Raw genomic sequence first — 16,720 nt, forward strand, 5'->3', positions numbered from 1 at the left:
ATACTGGTATGTGATCCACCACTTACTCACTGAACGAAGACCAAGCGGTTACTTACCTTACAATAACTGCTGTTCTTTGGGAGGTGTTGTGCACATACACAGTCCACTGTAAATGTGTGTGCGCTCAGCGCGCTCGAGTCAGAGACCAACAGTACCACTAGGTGGTGCAGGTGCCACGTGTGCACAGGCGAGGTCATAAAAAGTATGTGCCCGCTGCCCATCTCTCCATTCTTTTGCACCACAGTAAGTAATGTCCGAAGCAGCGGGGAAGGTGGGAGGGCAGCAGAATGTGTATGTGCGCAACACATTTCGACAAAATTACTGTCAGGGTAAGTAACCGTTTTTTCTCCTGCAAGTGATTGAGCACATATACATTCCACTGTAGATTATGCATCAGCACTTCCCTTACAGGTGGAGGGACTTTGGATCATCTGAACAGAGACTGTAACCTTGACTTGGCATCGTCACAAGAGGCTTGAGCGATGGCATAATGAGTTGGAAAAGTATGCACAGATGACTGTGTCGCTGCCTTGCATATATCAGTTATTGAAACATTACTCAGGAAAGCTGATGTGAAAAGCATAAGAACGGCCATATTGGATCAGACCAATGGTTCGTCTAACCCAGCATTGTTTCTTCTGACAGTGGCCAATGCCAGATGCTTCAGAGGGAATGAACAGAACAGGGCAATTATCTAGCAATCCACTGTCATCCAGTCCCAGCATCTGGAGGTCACAAGTTTAGGGATACCCTGAGCATGGACTGAGCCATTATTTCTAATGGAGGAAAGAATCTAGCAACATCAGAACAGATTTTATTAGTCAGAGTTCCAATGTGAAATTCATGGAGATGACACTGACTGATCTTTAATCCTTTCAGCATAGTTTATGAAAAGCCTGGAAGAAGATCTAGGATCTAGTGTGGGCCAAGTAAAATGCTAGGGCTCTACAAAGATGCAAGGTGCTTCTTCAGCCTTAAATGAATAGGGTTTGGGGAAAAACACCACACAATTAATTGTTTGACTTAGAGGAAAGACTGACACTACCTTAGCATGTCCAGAGGATGCTTGGAAGAGCAATATACCAAATGAAGCCAGTCCCGCAGAAAGAGAAGGTGATATCTGGCATGCAGAGTTTTGTATGTGCACAAGGCCATGTGGCTCAGGAGCTGAAAGCAGACATGCACTGTTGTTGCCGGGTTGGACCTGAGGCTGTTGGAAAGGGCAGCTATAAATTGATACTCCCACTTTCGGAGATAAGCTATGGCTGATGTGACGTGAAGGTTTGCGCCTATGAAGTTATATGTTGAGTGGATTGTAACTGTGACTTCTGCACATTTAGTTTCAGACTTAGATGGGAGGACACTTGAGGGTATGTCTACACTAAAAACTTAAGTGGACCTATATTAGGTTTATTTACAGCCACGACAGTAATTACTGTAGTGGTGCATGCCCACACTACTCTGCTGGGGTCAGTGGTGTGTGTTCTCACCAGGTGTGCTTCCACCAACCCAAAGGGGCAGTTGGGGAGTTGAGAGCCCAGTCTCATTAATTAATCATTTTTGTTGCCCTTCTCTATAACTTTTCCAATTCTAATGCTTGCAGGCATTTCCCTCTTGTGACTGTTCCTTTCACTAGCTCCCTCATTTATGTATAGCTCCCCTTTCTGAAGTTAAATGCTCCTGTGGTGGGCTTCTTTGGTATTTCATCCCCCACCCCCGTCCCCCCCCACACAAAGATGTTAAATTTAATTATATTATGGTCACTATTTCCAAGCAATTTCGCTATGTTCACCTCTTGGACCAGATCCCGTGCTCCACTTAGGACTAAATCAAGAATTGCCTCTTCCATTGTGGATTCAAAAACTAGCTGCTCCAAGAGGCAGTCATTAATAGGGTCTAGAAACTGTATGTCTTCATCCCATTCTGAGGTGATGAGGTAATGTACCTAGTCAACATGGCAATAGTTGAAATCCCCCATTATTATTGATTTTTCTATTTTTATAGCCTCTCTGATATCCTTGACCATTTCACAGTCACCATCACCATACTGACCAGGTGGTCAGTAGTATATTCCTACCGCTGTACTCTTATTATTCAGACATGGAATTTCTGTCCATAGAGATTTTGTTGTACAGCTTAAGAACATAAGAATGGCCATACTGGGTCAGACCAAAGGTCCATCCAGCCCAGTATCCTGTCTATCAACAGTGGCCAATGCCACATGCCCCAGAGGGAGTGAACCTAACAGGTAATTATCAAGTGATCTCTCTCCTGCCATCCAGCTCCACCCTCTGACAAACAGAGGCTAGGGACATCATTCCTTACCCATCCTGGCTATTAGCCATTAATGGACTTAACCTCCATGAATTTATCCAGTTCTCTTTTAAACCCTGCTATAGTCCTAGCCTTCACAACCTCCTCAGGCAAGGAGTTCCACAGGTTGACTGTGCGCTGAGTGAAGAAGAACTTCCTTTTATTTGTTTTAAACCTGCTGCCCATTAATTTCATTTGGTGGCCCCTAGTTCTTATATTATGAGAACAAGTAAATAACTTTTCCTTATTCACTTTCTCCACACCACTCATGATTTTATACCGCTATCATATCCCCCCTTTAGTCTCCTCTTTTCCAAGCTGAAAAGTCCTAGCCTCTTTCATCTCTCCTCTTATGGGACCCATTCCAAACCCCTAATCATTTTAGTTGCCCTTTTCTGAACCTTTTCTAATGCCAGGATATCTTTTTTGAGATGAGGGGACCACATCTGTATGCAGTATTCAAGATGTGGGCGTACCATGGATTTATATAAAGTCAATAAGATATTCTCCGTCTTATTCTCTATCCCTTTTTTAATGATTCCTAACGTCCTGTTTACTTTCTTGACTGCCACTGCACATTGAGTGGGCGTCTTCAGAGAACTATCCATGATGACTCCAAGATCTTTCTCCTGATTAGTTGTAACTAAATTAGTCCCCCATCATATTGTACATATGGAAAAAAAATAGAATATCAGGGTTGGAAGGGACCTCAGGAGGTCTAGTCCAACCCCCTGCTTAAAGCAGGACCAATCCCCAATTTTTGCCCCAGATCCCTAAATAGTCCCCTCAAGGATTGACCTCACAACGTTGGGTTTAAGCAGGCCAATACTCAAACCACTGAGCTATCCCTCAGTATAGGGGTTATTTTTTTCCAATGTACATTACTTTACATTTGTCCACATTAAATTTAATTTGCCATTTTTTTGCCCAACCACTTAGTTTTGTGAGATCTTTTTGAAGTTCTTCAGAGTCTGCTTTGGTCTTAACTATCTTGAGCAGTTTAGTATCATCTGAAAACTTTGCCACCTCACTGTTTACCTCTTTCTCCAGATCATTTATGAATATGTTGAAGACGATTGGTCCTAGGACTGACCCTTGGGGAATATCACTAGTTACCCTTCTCCATTCTGAAAATTTACCATTTATTCTTACCCTTTGTTCCCTGTCTTTTAACCAGTTCTCAATCCATGAAAGGATCTTCCCTCTGATTTCATGACAACTTAATTTACATAAGAGCCTTTGGTGAGGGACCTTGTCAAAGGCTTTCTGGAAATCTAAGTACACTATGTTCACTGGATCCCCCTTGTCCACATGTTTGTTGACCCCCTCAAAGAACTCTAATAGATTAGTAAGACATGATCTCCCTTTGCAGAAACCATGTTGACTTTTGCACAACAATTTATGTTCTTCTATGTGTCTGACAATTTTGTTCTTTACTATTGTTTCAACTAATTTGCCCGGTACTGACATTAGACTTACCGGTCTGTAATTTCCAGGATCACCTCTAGAGCCCTTCTTAAATATTGGCGTTACATTAGCTATCTTCCAGTCGTTGGGTACAGTAGCTGATTTAAAGGACAGGTTACAAAGCACAGTAAATAGTTCTGCACTTTCACATTTGAGTTCTTTTCAGAACTCTTGGGTGAATGCCATCTGGTCTGGTGACTTGTTACTGTTAAATTTCTCAATTAATTCCAAAACCTCCTCTAGTGACACTTCAATCTATCACAATTCCTAATATTTGTCACCTACAAAAGACGGCTCAGGTTTGGGAATCTCCCTAACTTCCTCAGCCGTGAAGACTGAAGCAAAGAATTCATTTAGTTTCTCTGCGATGATTTTATCATCTTTAAATGCTCCTTTTGTATCTCGATCATCCAGGGGCCTCACTGGTTGCTTCTGATGTACTTAAAAAACATTTTGTTATTACCTTTTGAGTTTTTGGCTAGCTGTTCTTCAAACTCCGTTTTGGCTTTTCTTATTACATTTTTACATTTAATTTGGCAGTGTTTATGCTCCTTTCTATTTACCTCACTAGGATTTGACTTCCACTTTTTTTGATTCATTTAAGATTTTTACTATATTTGACTCTTTCTTTTCTTTCACATATAGTGCCACTCCCTGACCAGCTCAACCTAGTCTGTCATTCCTATACATTTTGTACCCTGGTATTCTAGTGTCTCATTGATTGTCATCATTCCACCAAGTTTCTGTGATGCCTGTTATATCAATATCCTCATTTAATACCAGGCACTCAAGTTCACCCATCTTAATATTTAGACTTCTAGCATTTGTGTACAAGCACGTATAAAATCTGTCACTTTTTAGTTGTCTGCCTTCATATGATGTAATTGAATGGTACTCTTTCATTTTATTGTTTCTCTTCAGTTCCTACCTGTACTTCATCAACTTCTATCCTCTGCTCTTTGCTAGGATATAGAGAATCCCCTTTAATAGATTCTCCTCCATGGAATATCTCTGTCCGAACCATGTGCTCCTCCACACCTGTCCGATGAAGTAGACATGTAAACTGCTTCGGGATAAAGAAAAGCTGTTACCATAGCTGTTCTTCATGGCCTACATATGGGAAAGACACCAGGACCAGTGGAAGGTACTGGTTGAAGTGGTCAAAAAGCCAGAGAAGATGTCAATATCAGCTGTGCTGGATGCACCAGAAGAGCCAAATGCATCATAGGTGCCAAATGTGTCGGTGCCAGAAGCATCGATGGAGCCAAGTGCATCATCGTTGCCAGATGCATCAACAGAGCTAGGTGAATTGTCGGTGTTGGGTATGCAAATGCCAGAACCAGCTGAATCTGAGGAGACCCAGGAAGGGAAAGACAAAGGAGATCCCTAGCAGCCAGGAAGTCCTGAGTAGAAGGCACCTTGGATAAATGTATTGGTGCTGATGGATCCAGTGGAGCTTATGTATGATGGGAAGGACCCAGCACAGGTGAAGACCAGACTCAATGGCCCTGAGGGAGCCGGAGTTGATAGACTCATAGAACCATAGGGTTTGAAGGGACTGCAAGGGTTATGTAGTCTAACCCAGGAGTGGGCAAACCTTTTGGCCCGAGGGCCACACCTGGGTATGGAAATTGTATGGCAGGCCATGAATGCTCACAAAATTGGGGGTTGGGGTGCAGGAGAAGATGAGGGCTCCAGCTCGGGGTGCAGGCTCTGGGGTAGGGCTGAGGGGTTGGGGGTGCAGGAGGGTGCTCTAGGCTGGCACCGAGGGGTTCGAGGGCAGGAGTTGTTGTGTCTAAACCGTCCAAGACAGATGGCTATCCAGCCTTTTTTTTTAAAACCTCCAGTGAAGGAGCTTCCACAACTTCCCTAAGCAGTCCGTTCCATTGTCCTACTGTTCTTACTCTCCAGCAAGAGAGAACAACTTTTCTCCATCTTCTTTATAGCAGCTTTTCAAGTATTTGAAGACTGCTATCATGTCCTACCTTAAACTCCTCTTTTCCAAACCAAACATAATCAGTTCCTTCAGCCTTATCTCAGGTGGCTTGCATTCCATTCCTTTGATCATCTTTGTTGCTTGCCTCTGGATACTTTCCAGTTTCTCTACTTCCTTTCTATACATTGGTGACCAAAATTGGACACAGTACTTAAGATGAGGCCTCACCAGCACAGAGTAGAGCAGTACTATCACCTCTTGTGACTTGCATACTGTGCCTCTATTAATGCAACCCAAAATTGCTTTTGCTTTTTGATGATGCCACGCTTGACAGAAGAAGTGAGCGCTTCCATTTATGAGGCCTTGAACCAGTACCAGAGGTTTTACCAGATGATTTTCAGAGAGCAGTCTGAGACTTAGCCCTGGACTACACTACAAGTTTAGGTCGAATTTAGCAGCATTACATCGATGTAACCCTGCACCCGTCCACACAATGAATCCATTTTTGTGGACTTAAAGGGCTCTCAACTTCTGTACTCCTCCCCGATGAGGGGATTAGCACTGAAATCGACATCATGGGTCGAATTTGGGGTAGTGTGGACGCAATTCGACAGTATTGGCCTCCGGGAGCTATCCCAGAGTGCTCCATTGTGACTGCTCTGGACAGTGCTTTCAACTCAGATGCACTAGCCAGGTACACAGGAAAAGCACCAGGAACTTTTGAATTTCATTTCCTGTTTGGCCAGCGTGGCGAGCTTATCAGCACAGGTGACCATGTAGTCCCAGAATCGCAAAAGAGCTCCAGCATGGACTGAATGGGACGTATTGGACCTGATCGCTGTATGGGGAGACGAATCCGTGCTATCAGAACTCCGTTCCAAAAGACGAAATGCCAATATATTTGCCAAAATCTCCAAGGGCATGATGAACAGCGGCTATAACAGGGACCCGCAGCAGTGCTGCATAAAAATTAAGGAGCTCAGGCAAGCCGACCAAAAAACCAAAGAGGCAAACAGCCGCTCCAGGTCAGAGCCCCAGACATGCCGCTTCTATGATGAGCTGCATGCAATTCTAGGGGATGCCCCTACCATTACCCCACTCCTGTCCATGGACACCTGCAAGGGCGGAGTCTCACGCAACAGGGATGAGGATTTTGGGGACAAGGAAGATCAGGAGGAGGAGGATAGCGCACACCAGGCAAGTGGAGAAACCTTTCTCCCAGACAGCCAGGAACTGTTTTATCACTCTGGAGCCAATACCCTTCCAAGGCAGGCTCCCAGACCATGAAGCCAGAGAAGGCACCTCTGGTGAGTGTACCTTTGTAAATATAATACATAATTTAAAAGTAAGCGTGTTTAATGATTAATTTGCCCTGAAGACTTGGGATGCATTCGCGGCCAGTACAGCCCCTCCTTTTAAATGGCCAACCCAATGGGTGCTTGGTATGGGAAAGGAAGGCACTGCTCTTTGAAACTATTCCCACATGTTATGAAGGTTGAAAGAAGCTGAAAGACTGTGACTTACCATGGCTGCCTGCAAGCCGAATTCTATAGCCTGGCCCGACATGTGTGATCTCTCACACCAAACCAGCAGGCCCTCAATATAAGAGGCAAAATGTGAACTTGTACCGAAAGCACATGTGTTATGTAATGTTAACAGCTTGGTTCACCGTGAAAGAGTCTACCCATTGTTCTCTAAAATGTGTCTTTTTAAATATTACTCTCCCTTTTTTTCCTCCTGCAGCTGCAAATGTTTCAACGCTCCTATCATCTCCGTCCCAGAGGCTAGTGCAGATAAGAAGGCAAAAAAATGCACTCACAATGAAATGTTCTCTGAGCTCATGCAGTCCTCCCGCACTGAAAGAGCACAGCAGAATGTGTGGAGGCCAGCAATGGCAGAGTCCAGGAAAGCACAAAATAAATGTGAGGACAGGAGGGACACACGAGAGGAGAGGTGGCAGGATCAAGATGATAGGTGGCGGCAGCATGATGAGTGGAGGCAGGATGCAATGCTGAGGCTACTGGGGGATCAAACTGATATTCTCCGGCGTCTGGTGGAGCTGCAGGAAAGGCAGCAGGAGCACAGACCGCTGCTGCAGCCCCTGTGTAACCATCTGTCTCCTCTCCAAGTTCCATAGCTTCCTCACCCAAGAAAGAACGCGGGGGGGGGGGGGGTCCTCTGGTCACCCAACCACTCCACCCCAGAGGACTGCCCAAGCAACAGAAGGCTGGCATTCAAGAAGTTTTGAAGTGCAGTATGGCCTTGTCCTTCCCTCCTCCCTCATCCACCACCCCACCCAGTGTTTCCCTCCTCCCCCACCCCTCCCGGGCTATCTTGGCAGTTATCCCCCTATTTGTGTGATGAATTAATAAAGAATGCATGATTTTGAAACAACAATGACTTTATTGCCTCTGCAAGCAATGATCGAAGGGGGGAGGGCGGTTGGCTTACAGGGAAGTACAGTGAACCAAGGGGGCAGGTTTTCATCAAGGAGAAACAAACAGAACTGTCACACCATAGCCTGGCCAGTCATGAAACTGGTTTTCAAAGCTTCTCTGATGCACAGCATGCCCTGCCATGCTCTTCTAATCGCCCTGGTGTCTGGCTGCGCATAATCAGTGGCCAGGCGATTTGCCTCAACCTCCCACCCCATCATAAACGTCTCCCCCTTACTCTGATAGATTTTGTGGAGCACACAGCAAGCAGCAATAACAATGGGAATATTGGTTTCGCTGAGGTCTAACCGAGTCAGTAAACTGCACCAGCATGCTTTTAAATGTCCAAATGCACATTCTACCACCATTCTGCACTCGCTCAGCCTATAGTTGAACAGCTCCTTACTACTGTCCAGGCTGCTTGTGTACAGCTTCATGAGCCATGGCATTAAGGGGTAGGCTGGGTCCCCAAGGATAACTATAGGCATTTCAACATCCCCAACAGTTATTTTCTGGTCTGGGAAGTAAGTCCCTTCCTGCAGCTGTTCAAACAGACCAGAGTTCCTGAAGATGCAAGCGTCATGTACCTTTCCCAGCCATCCCACATTGATGTCGGTGAAATGTCCCTTGCGATCCACCAGTGCTTGCAGCACCACTGAAAAGTACCCCTTGCAGTTTACGTACTGGCTGCCAAGGTGGTCCGGTCCCAAGATAGGGATATGAGTTCCGTGTATTACCCCACTACAGTTAGGGAATCCCACTGCAGCAAAGTCATCCACTATGACCTGCACATTTCCCAGAGTTACTACCCTTGATAGCAGCAGCTCAGTGATTGCGTTGGCTACTTGGATCACAGCAACCCCCACAGTAGATTTGCCCACTCCAAATAGATTCCCGACTGACCAGTAGCTGTCTGGCGTTGTAAGCTTCCAGAGGGCTATCGCCACTTGCTTCTGAACTGTGAGGGCTGCTCTCATCTTGGTATTCTTGCGCTTCAGGGCAGGGGAAAGCAAGTCACAAAGTTCCATGAAAGTGCCCTTATGCATGCGAAAGTTTCTCAGCCACTGGGAATCATCCCAGACCTGCAACACTATGTGGTCCCACCAGTCTGTGCTTGTTTCCCGGGCCCAGAACCGGCTTTCCATGGCATGAGCCTGCCCCATTGCCACCAGGATGTCCAAATTGCCGAGGCCCGTGCTTTGAGAGAAGTCTGTGTCCATGTCCTCATCACTCTCGTCACTGCGCTGCTGTCGTCTCCTCGCCTGCTTTTGCAGGTTCTGGTTCTGCACATACTGCAGGATAATGCGCGAGGTGTTTACAATGCTCATAACTGCTGTGGTGATCTGAGCGGGCTCCATGCTTGCCGTGGTATGGCGTCTGCAGGAGAGCAGAGTTGCAGCGGAATCAGTGGCTAAACACCAATGCCACAAGAAAAGATATTTATAAAGAACGGCGAGAGAACCTGCAAGGTGGATTCATGAGAACAGGAGAGCAGAGTTGCAGCAGAAGTGGTGGAGGATGATGGTTAGCACCGCGCACATTTCCCGAGGAAGAACACATGTACCCGGGAGCCCATGACAGACAACATGGAGAAATTCGCTATTGAGACAATAGCAGCAGAATTGCAGCGGAAGTGGTGTATGACGACAGTTAGCAGTCCTACTGCACCGTCTGCTGCCAGCAGCACCCAGGACACAACAGCGGCGGTGTCGGTGAGCTGAGCTGAGCGGGCTGCACACTTGCCGTGGTATGGCGTCTGCACGGAAAAAAGGCACGAAACGATTGTCTGCCGTTGCTTTCACGGAGGGAGGGGCGACTGATGACATGTACCCAAAACCACCCGCGACAATGTTTTTGCCCGATCAGGCATTGGGAGCTTAACCCAGAATTCCAATCGGCAGCGGAGACTGCGGGAATGTGGGATAGCTACCCACAGTGCAACGCTCCATAAGTCGATGCTAGACACGGTAGTGAGGACGCACTCCACCGACTTAATGCGCTTAGTGTGGACATACGCAATCGACTGCATAAAATCGATTTCTAAAAATCGACTTCTATAATATCGACCTAATTGCATAGTGTAGACATACCCTTAGAGGTAATGTCAGAGCCTGAATGCTTAGAACACTCCAATTCAAATAGAGAAGGGGAAGGATGATGTTTACTCCCAGACTTACATTTGGAGTCAGAAGTAGCTGGAGTAGCACTCTGAGTTGATCCAGAATCCTCTGGGTCATGATTGGGGCTTGGCTCAATTGCAGGTCTTATCACCTCCTTCATGAGGTGAACTTTTAAGATGATAGTCACTCTGCTTCTTAGTGTGGGTGCAAAAGAAAGTACAGATAGGGCATTTGTCCCCCTTCTGTCCCTCACCCAGAAAAAACAGACAGCTCTTGTGCCCATCTGTGACAAAGATAACATCCCTGCTCATGGCACACTGTTTAAAACCTGGGGATTTTTTCATAATAAATCCTCCAGGTACTAATAAAACTACACCCAAACTATCTATCTTATCCTATCATAAATACTAACTACAACTATACTAACTATATAGAGAACATTTTCCAAAGCTGGCTAACCAAAGCTAATGTTACAAGGAACTCCAACTCTCGCCACAGGCGGTAAGAAGGAAGTGAGAGGGAGGTGGTGGACACACACCCCTTTTATGCCCTCACCTGAGAACACAAGAACAATAGAGATATATGTGCCATGTAGGGGTACAAAAATCTCACACTCCAGTGCACTGAGCATACATACACATCTGGTGGAATGTATATGTACACAATCACTCGAAGGAAAACTGAACATCTTCCAGACAATCTGCCCAATTCATGCCAGATATCTGAATATTTTTCTCAGATGAGTCAGAAATATCATCTTCCCCATGTCCACCAAATGCTATCGATTGGATATCCCTCTATACCTGTCTATTTTGCTGCTACAGGCTAGGTGTCCTTTGGGACTTTGGTCTAGTCTCTATTAGAAAAGGTTTACAGGTATAGCTATACTGGCAAACCCTCCTAGTGTAGACACAGTTTATATCAGCCACAGTGCTTTTACCGGTATAGCTCCTTGAATAATATAAGGTATATCAGCAAAAGCACTTTTTTTGCTGATGTAACTGCATCTACACTACAGCTTTTGCTGGTATAAAAATCACACCCTAACCAACATTACTATATCAGCAAACATTTCTCATGTAGACCTGGTCCTGGGATTTGGAAGTTGAGAAAGGATGAAAAAAAGAGATGCTGTCAGAGGTCCTGAGGAAGTTTGGGGGTTTGACAAATGGGGGTCAGAGGTTTAATAATTGTCATGGAAGGAGTTGGTAGGATTTTGGTAGCTGAGATAAGGATGTCAAAAAAGATGTGGCAGCTGGAAGAAGAGGGTTTGACAGTTGTGGTTGGGAGGAGGAGTGGAGTGGGCAGGGTGGAAGACCCACACATCTGGGAGAAATGTGGAGAGTATGTCAGAGGAAGGAACTTGGGACAAGGAGGTTCCAAGGCAGTGAGGGGGAAGTAGAGAGGAATGCATTGCAGGTGATGGTTTGCGTTTGGGGGGGTTATGGATGGGAGGGGCTTGGGGTGGCAAGGATTTGAAAGCTGTGGGTAGTATATGGACACTTTTAAGAGAATGCAGGGACACATTTATTAGGACTGCAAGCTCTCAGTGTACACATTTGATGAACTGTGTGTGTGATGTGCACCTCTTAAAAAATGCCCATACCAGGCTGGTCATCTCACCTCCCCTCAGTTGTCACAGATGACTTTTTGGATATAGTTAATTTATCTTTCTCCCCATGTGGTGTCCTCAGGAGGGGCTGATATGTCTTCCCTGCTCTGGGGCAGTGATAAACGAAGGGAGTGAGGGATAGTTCCCTTTTATGGACACCCAGCCAGCCAGTAGCTATAAAATCCCTCTTAGTAGCTGTTCTCTAATTGCTCCAGGGTTAAAAAATCTCACTGCTACGTATAGGTAAAAGGAAGTGAGTGGGCACCTGGCCAAAAGAGCCAATGGGAAGGCTAGAACTTTTTAAAATTGAAACAAGACTCCCCTTTTGTCTGTCTGTTGTCGTTCTCCGGGGAGAGGCAGACAGGGCTGCAGTTATGCTGTAAGAAGCTTTGGGCCAGGTATGAAAAATCATCAGTATCATACCTCGAAATGACTCATCTAAAACCCCAGATATATAAGTAGATCAGGAAATGTCTAGAAAGACGCAGTTAGGTTTATCCCTTTTATTTCTTTATGGCTTGTGGACTCCTCTGTGCTAACCTCAGGTGATTTTGTTTTGCTTGAAACCTTTAAGCTGGACCTCAAGAAAACTATTCTTGATGCTTAATCCTTGTAGTTACTCTTTTAAAATCTAGCAATAGACTGAGTTTCCAGATGTATGTTCTTCTTCTTTTTTTTTTTTTTTTTTAATAAAATTTACCTTTTTTAAGAACAGGATTGGATTTCTGTGTCTTAAGAGGTTTGTGCACATATTGTTTAATTAGCTGGTGGCAACAGCTGATTTCCCTTTTTTCTTTCTCAGCTCTTCCCCAGAGGGGGGTGAAAGGGCTTGGGGGTACCCCACAGGAAGGAATTCCCAAGTGCACCTTCCTGGGTTCTCAAAGGGGTTTTGCACTTGGGTGCTGGCAGCATCTACCAATCCAAGGTCAGAGAAAAGCTGTAACCTTGGAAGTTTAATACAAGCCTGGAGTGGCAAGTATTAATTTTTAGAGTCCTTGATCGCCCCCACCTTCTTCATTCGAAGTGCCAGAGTGGGGAATCAGCCTTTACAGGGGCTATGATCATGGGGGGAAAAGCAGTAACCTACATTCCATGATCCTTTCTTTAAATAGGTGGAGTTGAAGGGTGCTGTTCCCCACACAGAGGAAGAACACAACTAACTGAACCACTCAGGAAAACTCTTCTCCAGGCAGGGGCCTTTGTGTTGTAATCTCAGTCAGAATGTGCCAGCAAGTTACAGTTTCTAACAATAGCAGCCAACAGAGATTACATCAATAATGAATGTTACCTTTTTTTATTTTGAAATTAATATTTGCCAAACCTGTCCTATGCACTATATCTGACTAAGGACTAATGCCCAAGATTAAAGTAAACTTTTCAGAACAAACTATTCTTAAGATGTACATAAACAATAAAAGGTTAGACCATTTGTCAAAGATGTAAAAAATATTTTTTAGTTCCATAAATCTAAAACAGCTTGTTAGATTTACTCTAAATTGGCCTAAAAAAAGTTATCTTTTGGCCTCAGTCTAAGCAGGGAAAATTGAGGACAATAGAAGAGTTCTGAGAAAGTTTAAAGTGGATGGAAAATTGGGCTGTGAATGGAAACATTTTTCAACCAAAACTATGATATCACCCCTGTGACACTCATAATTAAATCACCTATGCAACTATTTTGGGAGTAACCTTAACAAACTGAATCAATAATCAGTATCAAAGGGTATCAAAGAAAAAATTGGTGACTTCCGGCTCATTTCCAAATATATTATTAATCATAACATCAACACACATTTATCATGTGTCAAGTTTTCTCAAATGAGATACACAACACTTACTAAACATTGAGCTGTATGTAATACTTAGTCACTTAAGTCGTGCCTTCCAGTCAGGGATGAGGTACACTTACAGCACACTGTGAGGAAGCCTGTGCTCATCACTACCATTATACTCAATAAAGGAATAAAATAAGACTTACTCCCAGTGCCTTAGCCTTCAAAGACACTACATTCTTGACTTGAATCTGAAAAAAATGCAAAGCTACTTTTCAAAGGGGTGAACAGCATCATCCAAGAGGAGAGTTCCTAACACTAAACTCACAATAATTGAACCCTATTATGTATGGTACATGGAACCAATGTAGAAATAATATAAAGGTATTTTTAGTTTTAAATCTTAAATGACACTTTTTTTAAAAGAGTGAAAACATAACTGATGTTCATGCTTATTTACCTGAGACGCCACAATGAGCATGATCATAGAGATGTTGTTGGTGCATGGCAGACTTCTTGTAAATAACATGGGGATGACCACTTTCAAAACTAAAATGATTGGAATTTTCAGTTATATTCCTTAAAGGCTCAATGAAATATTCTTCATCTTCTGTAGCGATAACGCCATGCTTAAAGGAGAATAAGAAGACAAACAAAAGCAACTAGTTACTGTTTCTCTGCAAATATCCTTAATTATAAGACAACATACTAAACAGAGAAGATACCAGCTTTCCTCCCACTGAACTCACAGCAAAATCCCCACTGACTTCCGCGGGAGAAGGAGCAAGCTCCTATTAGCAACACAAAGAGAAAATGAAGAAAAAATTACTGCCTCGCTTCCTCAGTTCTTTCCCACCATTTTTGTCCAGATGTGGTAAGACAGCAAGAGACATTTTTGGTGTGTGACAATCAGCCTTTTTTTCCCTCATGAAACAATCTATTGACAACGATGTTCCAGAATTATATGATTCATATCCATTAAAAATGATGCCAAGCCAAAATGGCCTTGTTCAGAGAGTGAACACAGTGTCCCTCTATGATGGCATACCGAGAGATGTTTTAATGCCATACATTGCTTCAAAAGAGAAAACTTACATAACAGACATATTTTAGGCAAATATTATTCAAAGAAACCACTGTGTTTTGTATCCAAATGCTGAGTTCTAACACTGTATTGCACTTCTTTAGGCTCAAATTAATAATATTAATTAATTTACACTATATATGAGGGACGTTTTACATATAGATTTCTACCTCAGAATTGCACTACAGATCTTAGGCAGATCATACCTAAGCAGATTATTCGCTAGTTTGGATTCTGCCAAGGAAACTGATCATTTTTCCAAATTTTACAATGCATGAGAGAAGACCTTTTATTCTTCATTACTTCCATGTCTGCAATCTCAGATTCTCATGAAAGGGGAAGTGGTTCAGGAAGGAAAGGAGACATGTCAGGCCAACTCCACAAATTCCTACATGCCTTAATATGTGGATTTTCAGCCATTAAAACTGAACAACAGAAGAAATAACTCCAGCTTTGGAGCGCCTTTGGATGTGTAAACACGAGGGAATTGCCTTATAGACATAATTCCACACTATATTTGCCAGTCTGAAGATTCCAGTCTCTACATCAACACCTAAAGGCTTTGGAATTGATGACAATCTTTACAATATGAGAGAGAGGTACGGGACAGCAAGAGAATTGGGAAGCAGGAAGTTACAAATTCTAACCCTGGTTCTGTGGTCTTAGGCAAGTCACTTAGAAACTGATGCTATTTACATCAAAGGCATTATAAAGACTATGTTGAAGTCAACCAGAGTTAGAGATAGTTTTAAATAGTCCATTTGGTATGTCTACACTGAAGAAAAAAAACACACTGCAGCGGGTCTCAGAGGCTGGGTCTACAGACTCAGGCTTGAGGGGCTTGCACTATGGTGCTAAAAATAGCAGTATAAACATTCCCGCTTAGGCTGGATGATGGGCTCTGAGACCCACCCACCAGATGTTTGTAGACCCTGTCTCTGAGACTTGCTGCCATGGGTTTTATTTTGCAGTGTAGACATGGTCTCACTATTTAACTGAGAGTACTCAGCATCTCCCAGGTGGTGCTCAGCACCTCTATTTTCAAAAATTAGCACATAAGCTATTGTGTCTCTGCAGGCAGTGTAACATGCATGCAGCAAGATTGTAAGGGGTCATTTTATAAGGCTGTAATGTTCACCTAATGACTGCCAGATATACTCTGTACATTTGCACATCCATATTTCAGTAGTTTGTATGTTGCTTGTGAAGTGCTATGGGACACTTTGGAAAGGAAGGTGCTTTATATATGTACCTTATCCATTTATTTTCAAAGACTATGAGCACATATTGAGATTACTGGTTCTGTGGATGAAGGGAAAGCAGTGGATGTATTGTTTCTTGACTTTAGCAAAGCTTTTGACACGGTCTCCCACAGTATTCTTGTCAGCAAGTTAAGGAAGTATGGGCTGGAAGAATGCACTATAAGGTGGGTAGAAAGCTGGCTAGATTGTCGGGCTCAACGGGTAGTTATCAATGGCTCCATGTCTAGTTGGCAGCCGGTATCAAGTGGAGTGCCCCAAGGGTCGGTCCTGGGGCCGGTTTTGTTCAATATCTTCATAAATGATCTGGAGGATGGTGTGGATTGCACTCTCAGCAAATTTGCGGATGATACTAAACTGGGAGGAGTGGTAGATATGCTGGAGGGGAGGGATAGGATACAGAAGGACCTAGACAAATTGGAGGATTGGGCCAAAAGAAATCTGATGAGGTTCAATAAGGATAAGTGCAGGGTCCTGCACTTAGGACGGAAGAACCCAATGCACAGCTACAGACTAGGGACCGAATGGCTAGGCAGCAGTTCTGCGGAAAAGGACCTAGGGGTGACAGTGGACGAGAAGCTGGATATGAGTCAGCAGTGTGCCCTTGTTGCCAAGAAGGCCAATGGCATTTTGGGATGTATAAGTAGGGGCATAGCGAGCAGATCGAGGGACGTGATCGTTCCCCTCTATTCGACATTGGTGAGGCCTCATCTGGAGTACTGTGT

At 44.0% G+C, this 16,720-nt stretch overlaps 1 protein-coding gene across 4 annotated transcripts in view; it reads right to left on the reverse strand.

Annotated features, from left to right (window-relative positions):
• Nucleotides 1–16,720, reverse strand: part of ADAMTS6 (ADAM metallopeptidase with thrombospondin type 1 motif 6) — a 321,368-nt gene that overhangs the window by 283,818 nt on the left and 20,830 nt on the right. For all 4 annotated transcript variants that reach the window (XM_075128498.1, XM_048850900.2, XM_048850901.2 and 1 more), the window contains exon 4: nucleotides 14,113–14,281. In XM_075128498.1, coding sequence (XP_074984599.1) covers nucleotides 14,113–14,281 — 169 coding nt within the window. The remainder of the gene's footprint in view (nucleotides 1–14,112; nucleotides 14,282–16,720) is intronic.

The sequence above is a fragment of the Caretta caretta genome, chromosome 5 (assembly GCF_965140235.1).
Source record: "Caretta caretta isolate rCarCar2 chromosome 5, rCarCar1.hap1, whole genome shotgun sequence".
Classification (NCBI taxonomy): domain Eukaryota; kingdom Metazoa; phylum Chordata; order Testudines; family Cheloniidae; genus Caretta; species Caretta caretta.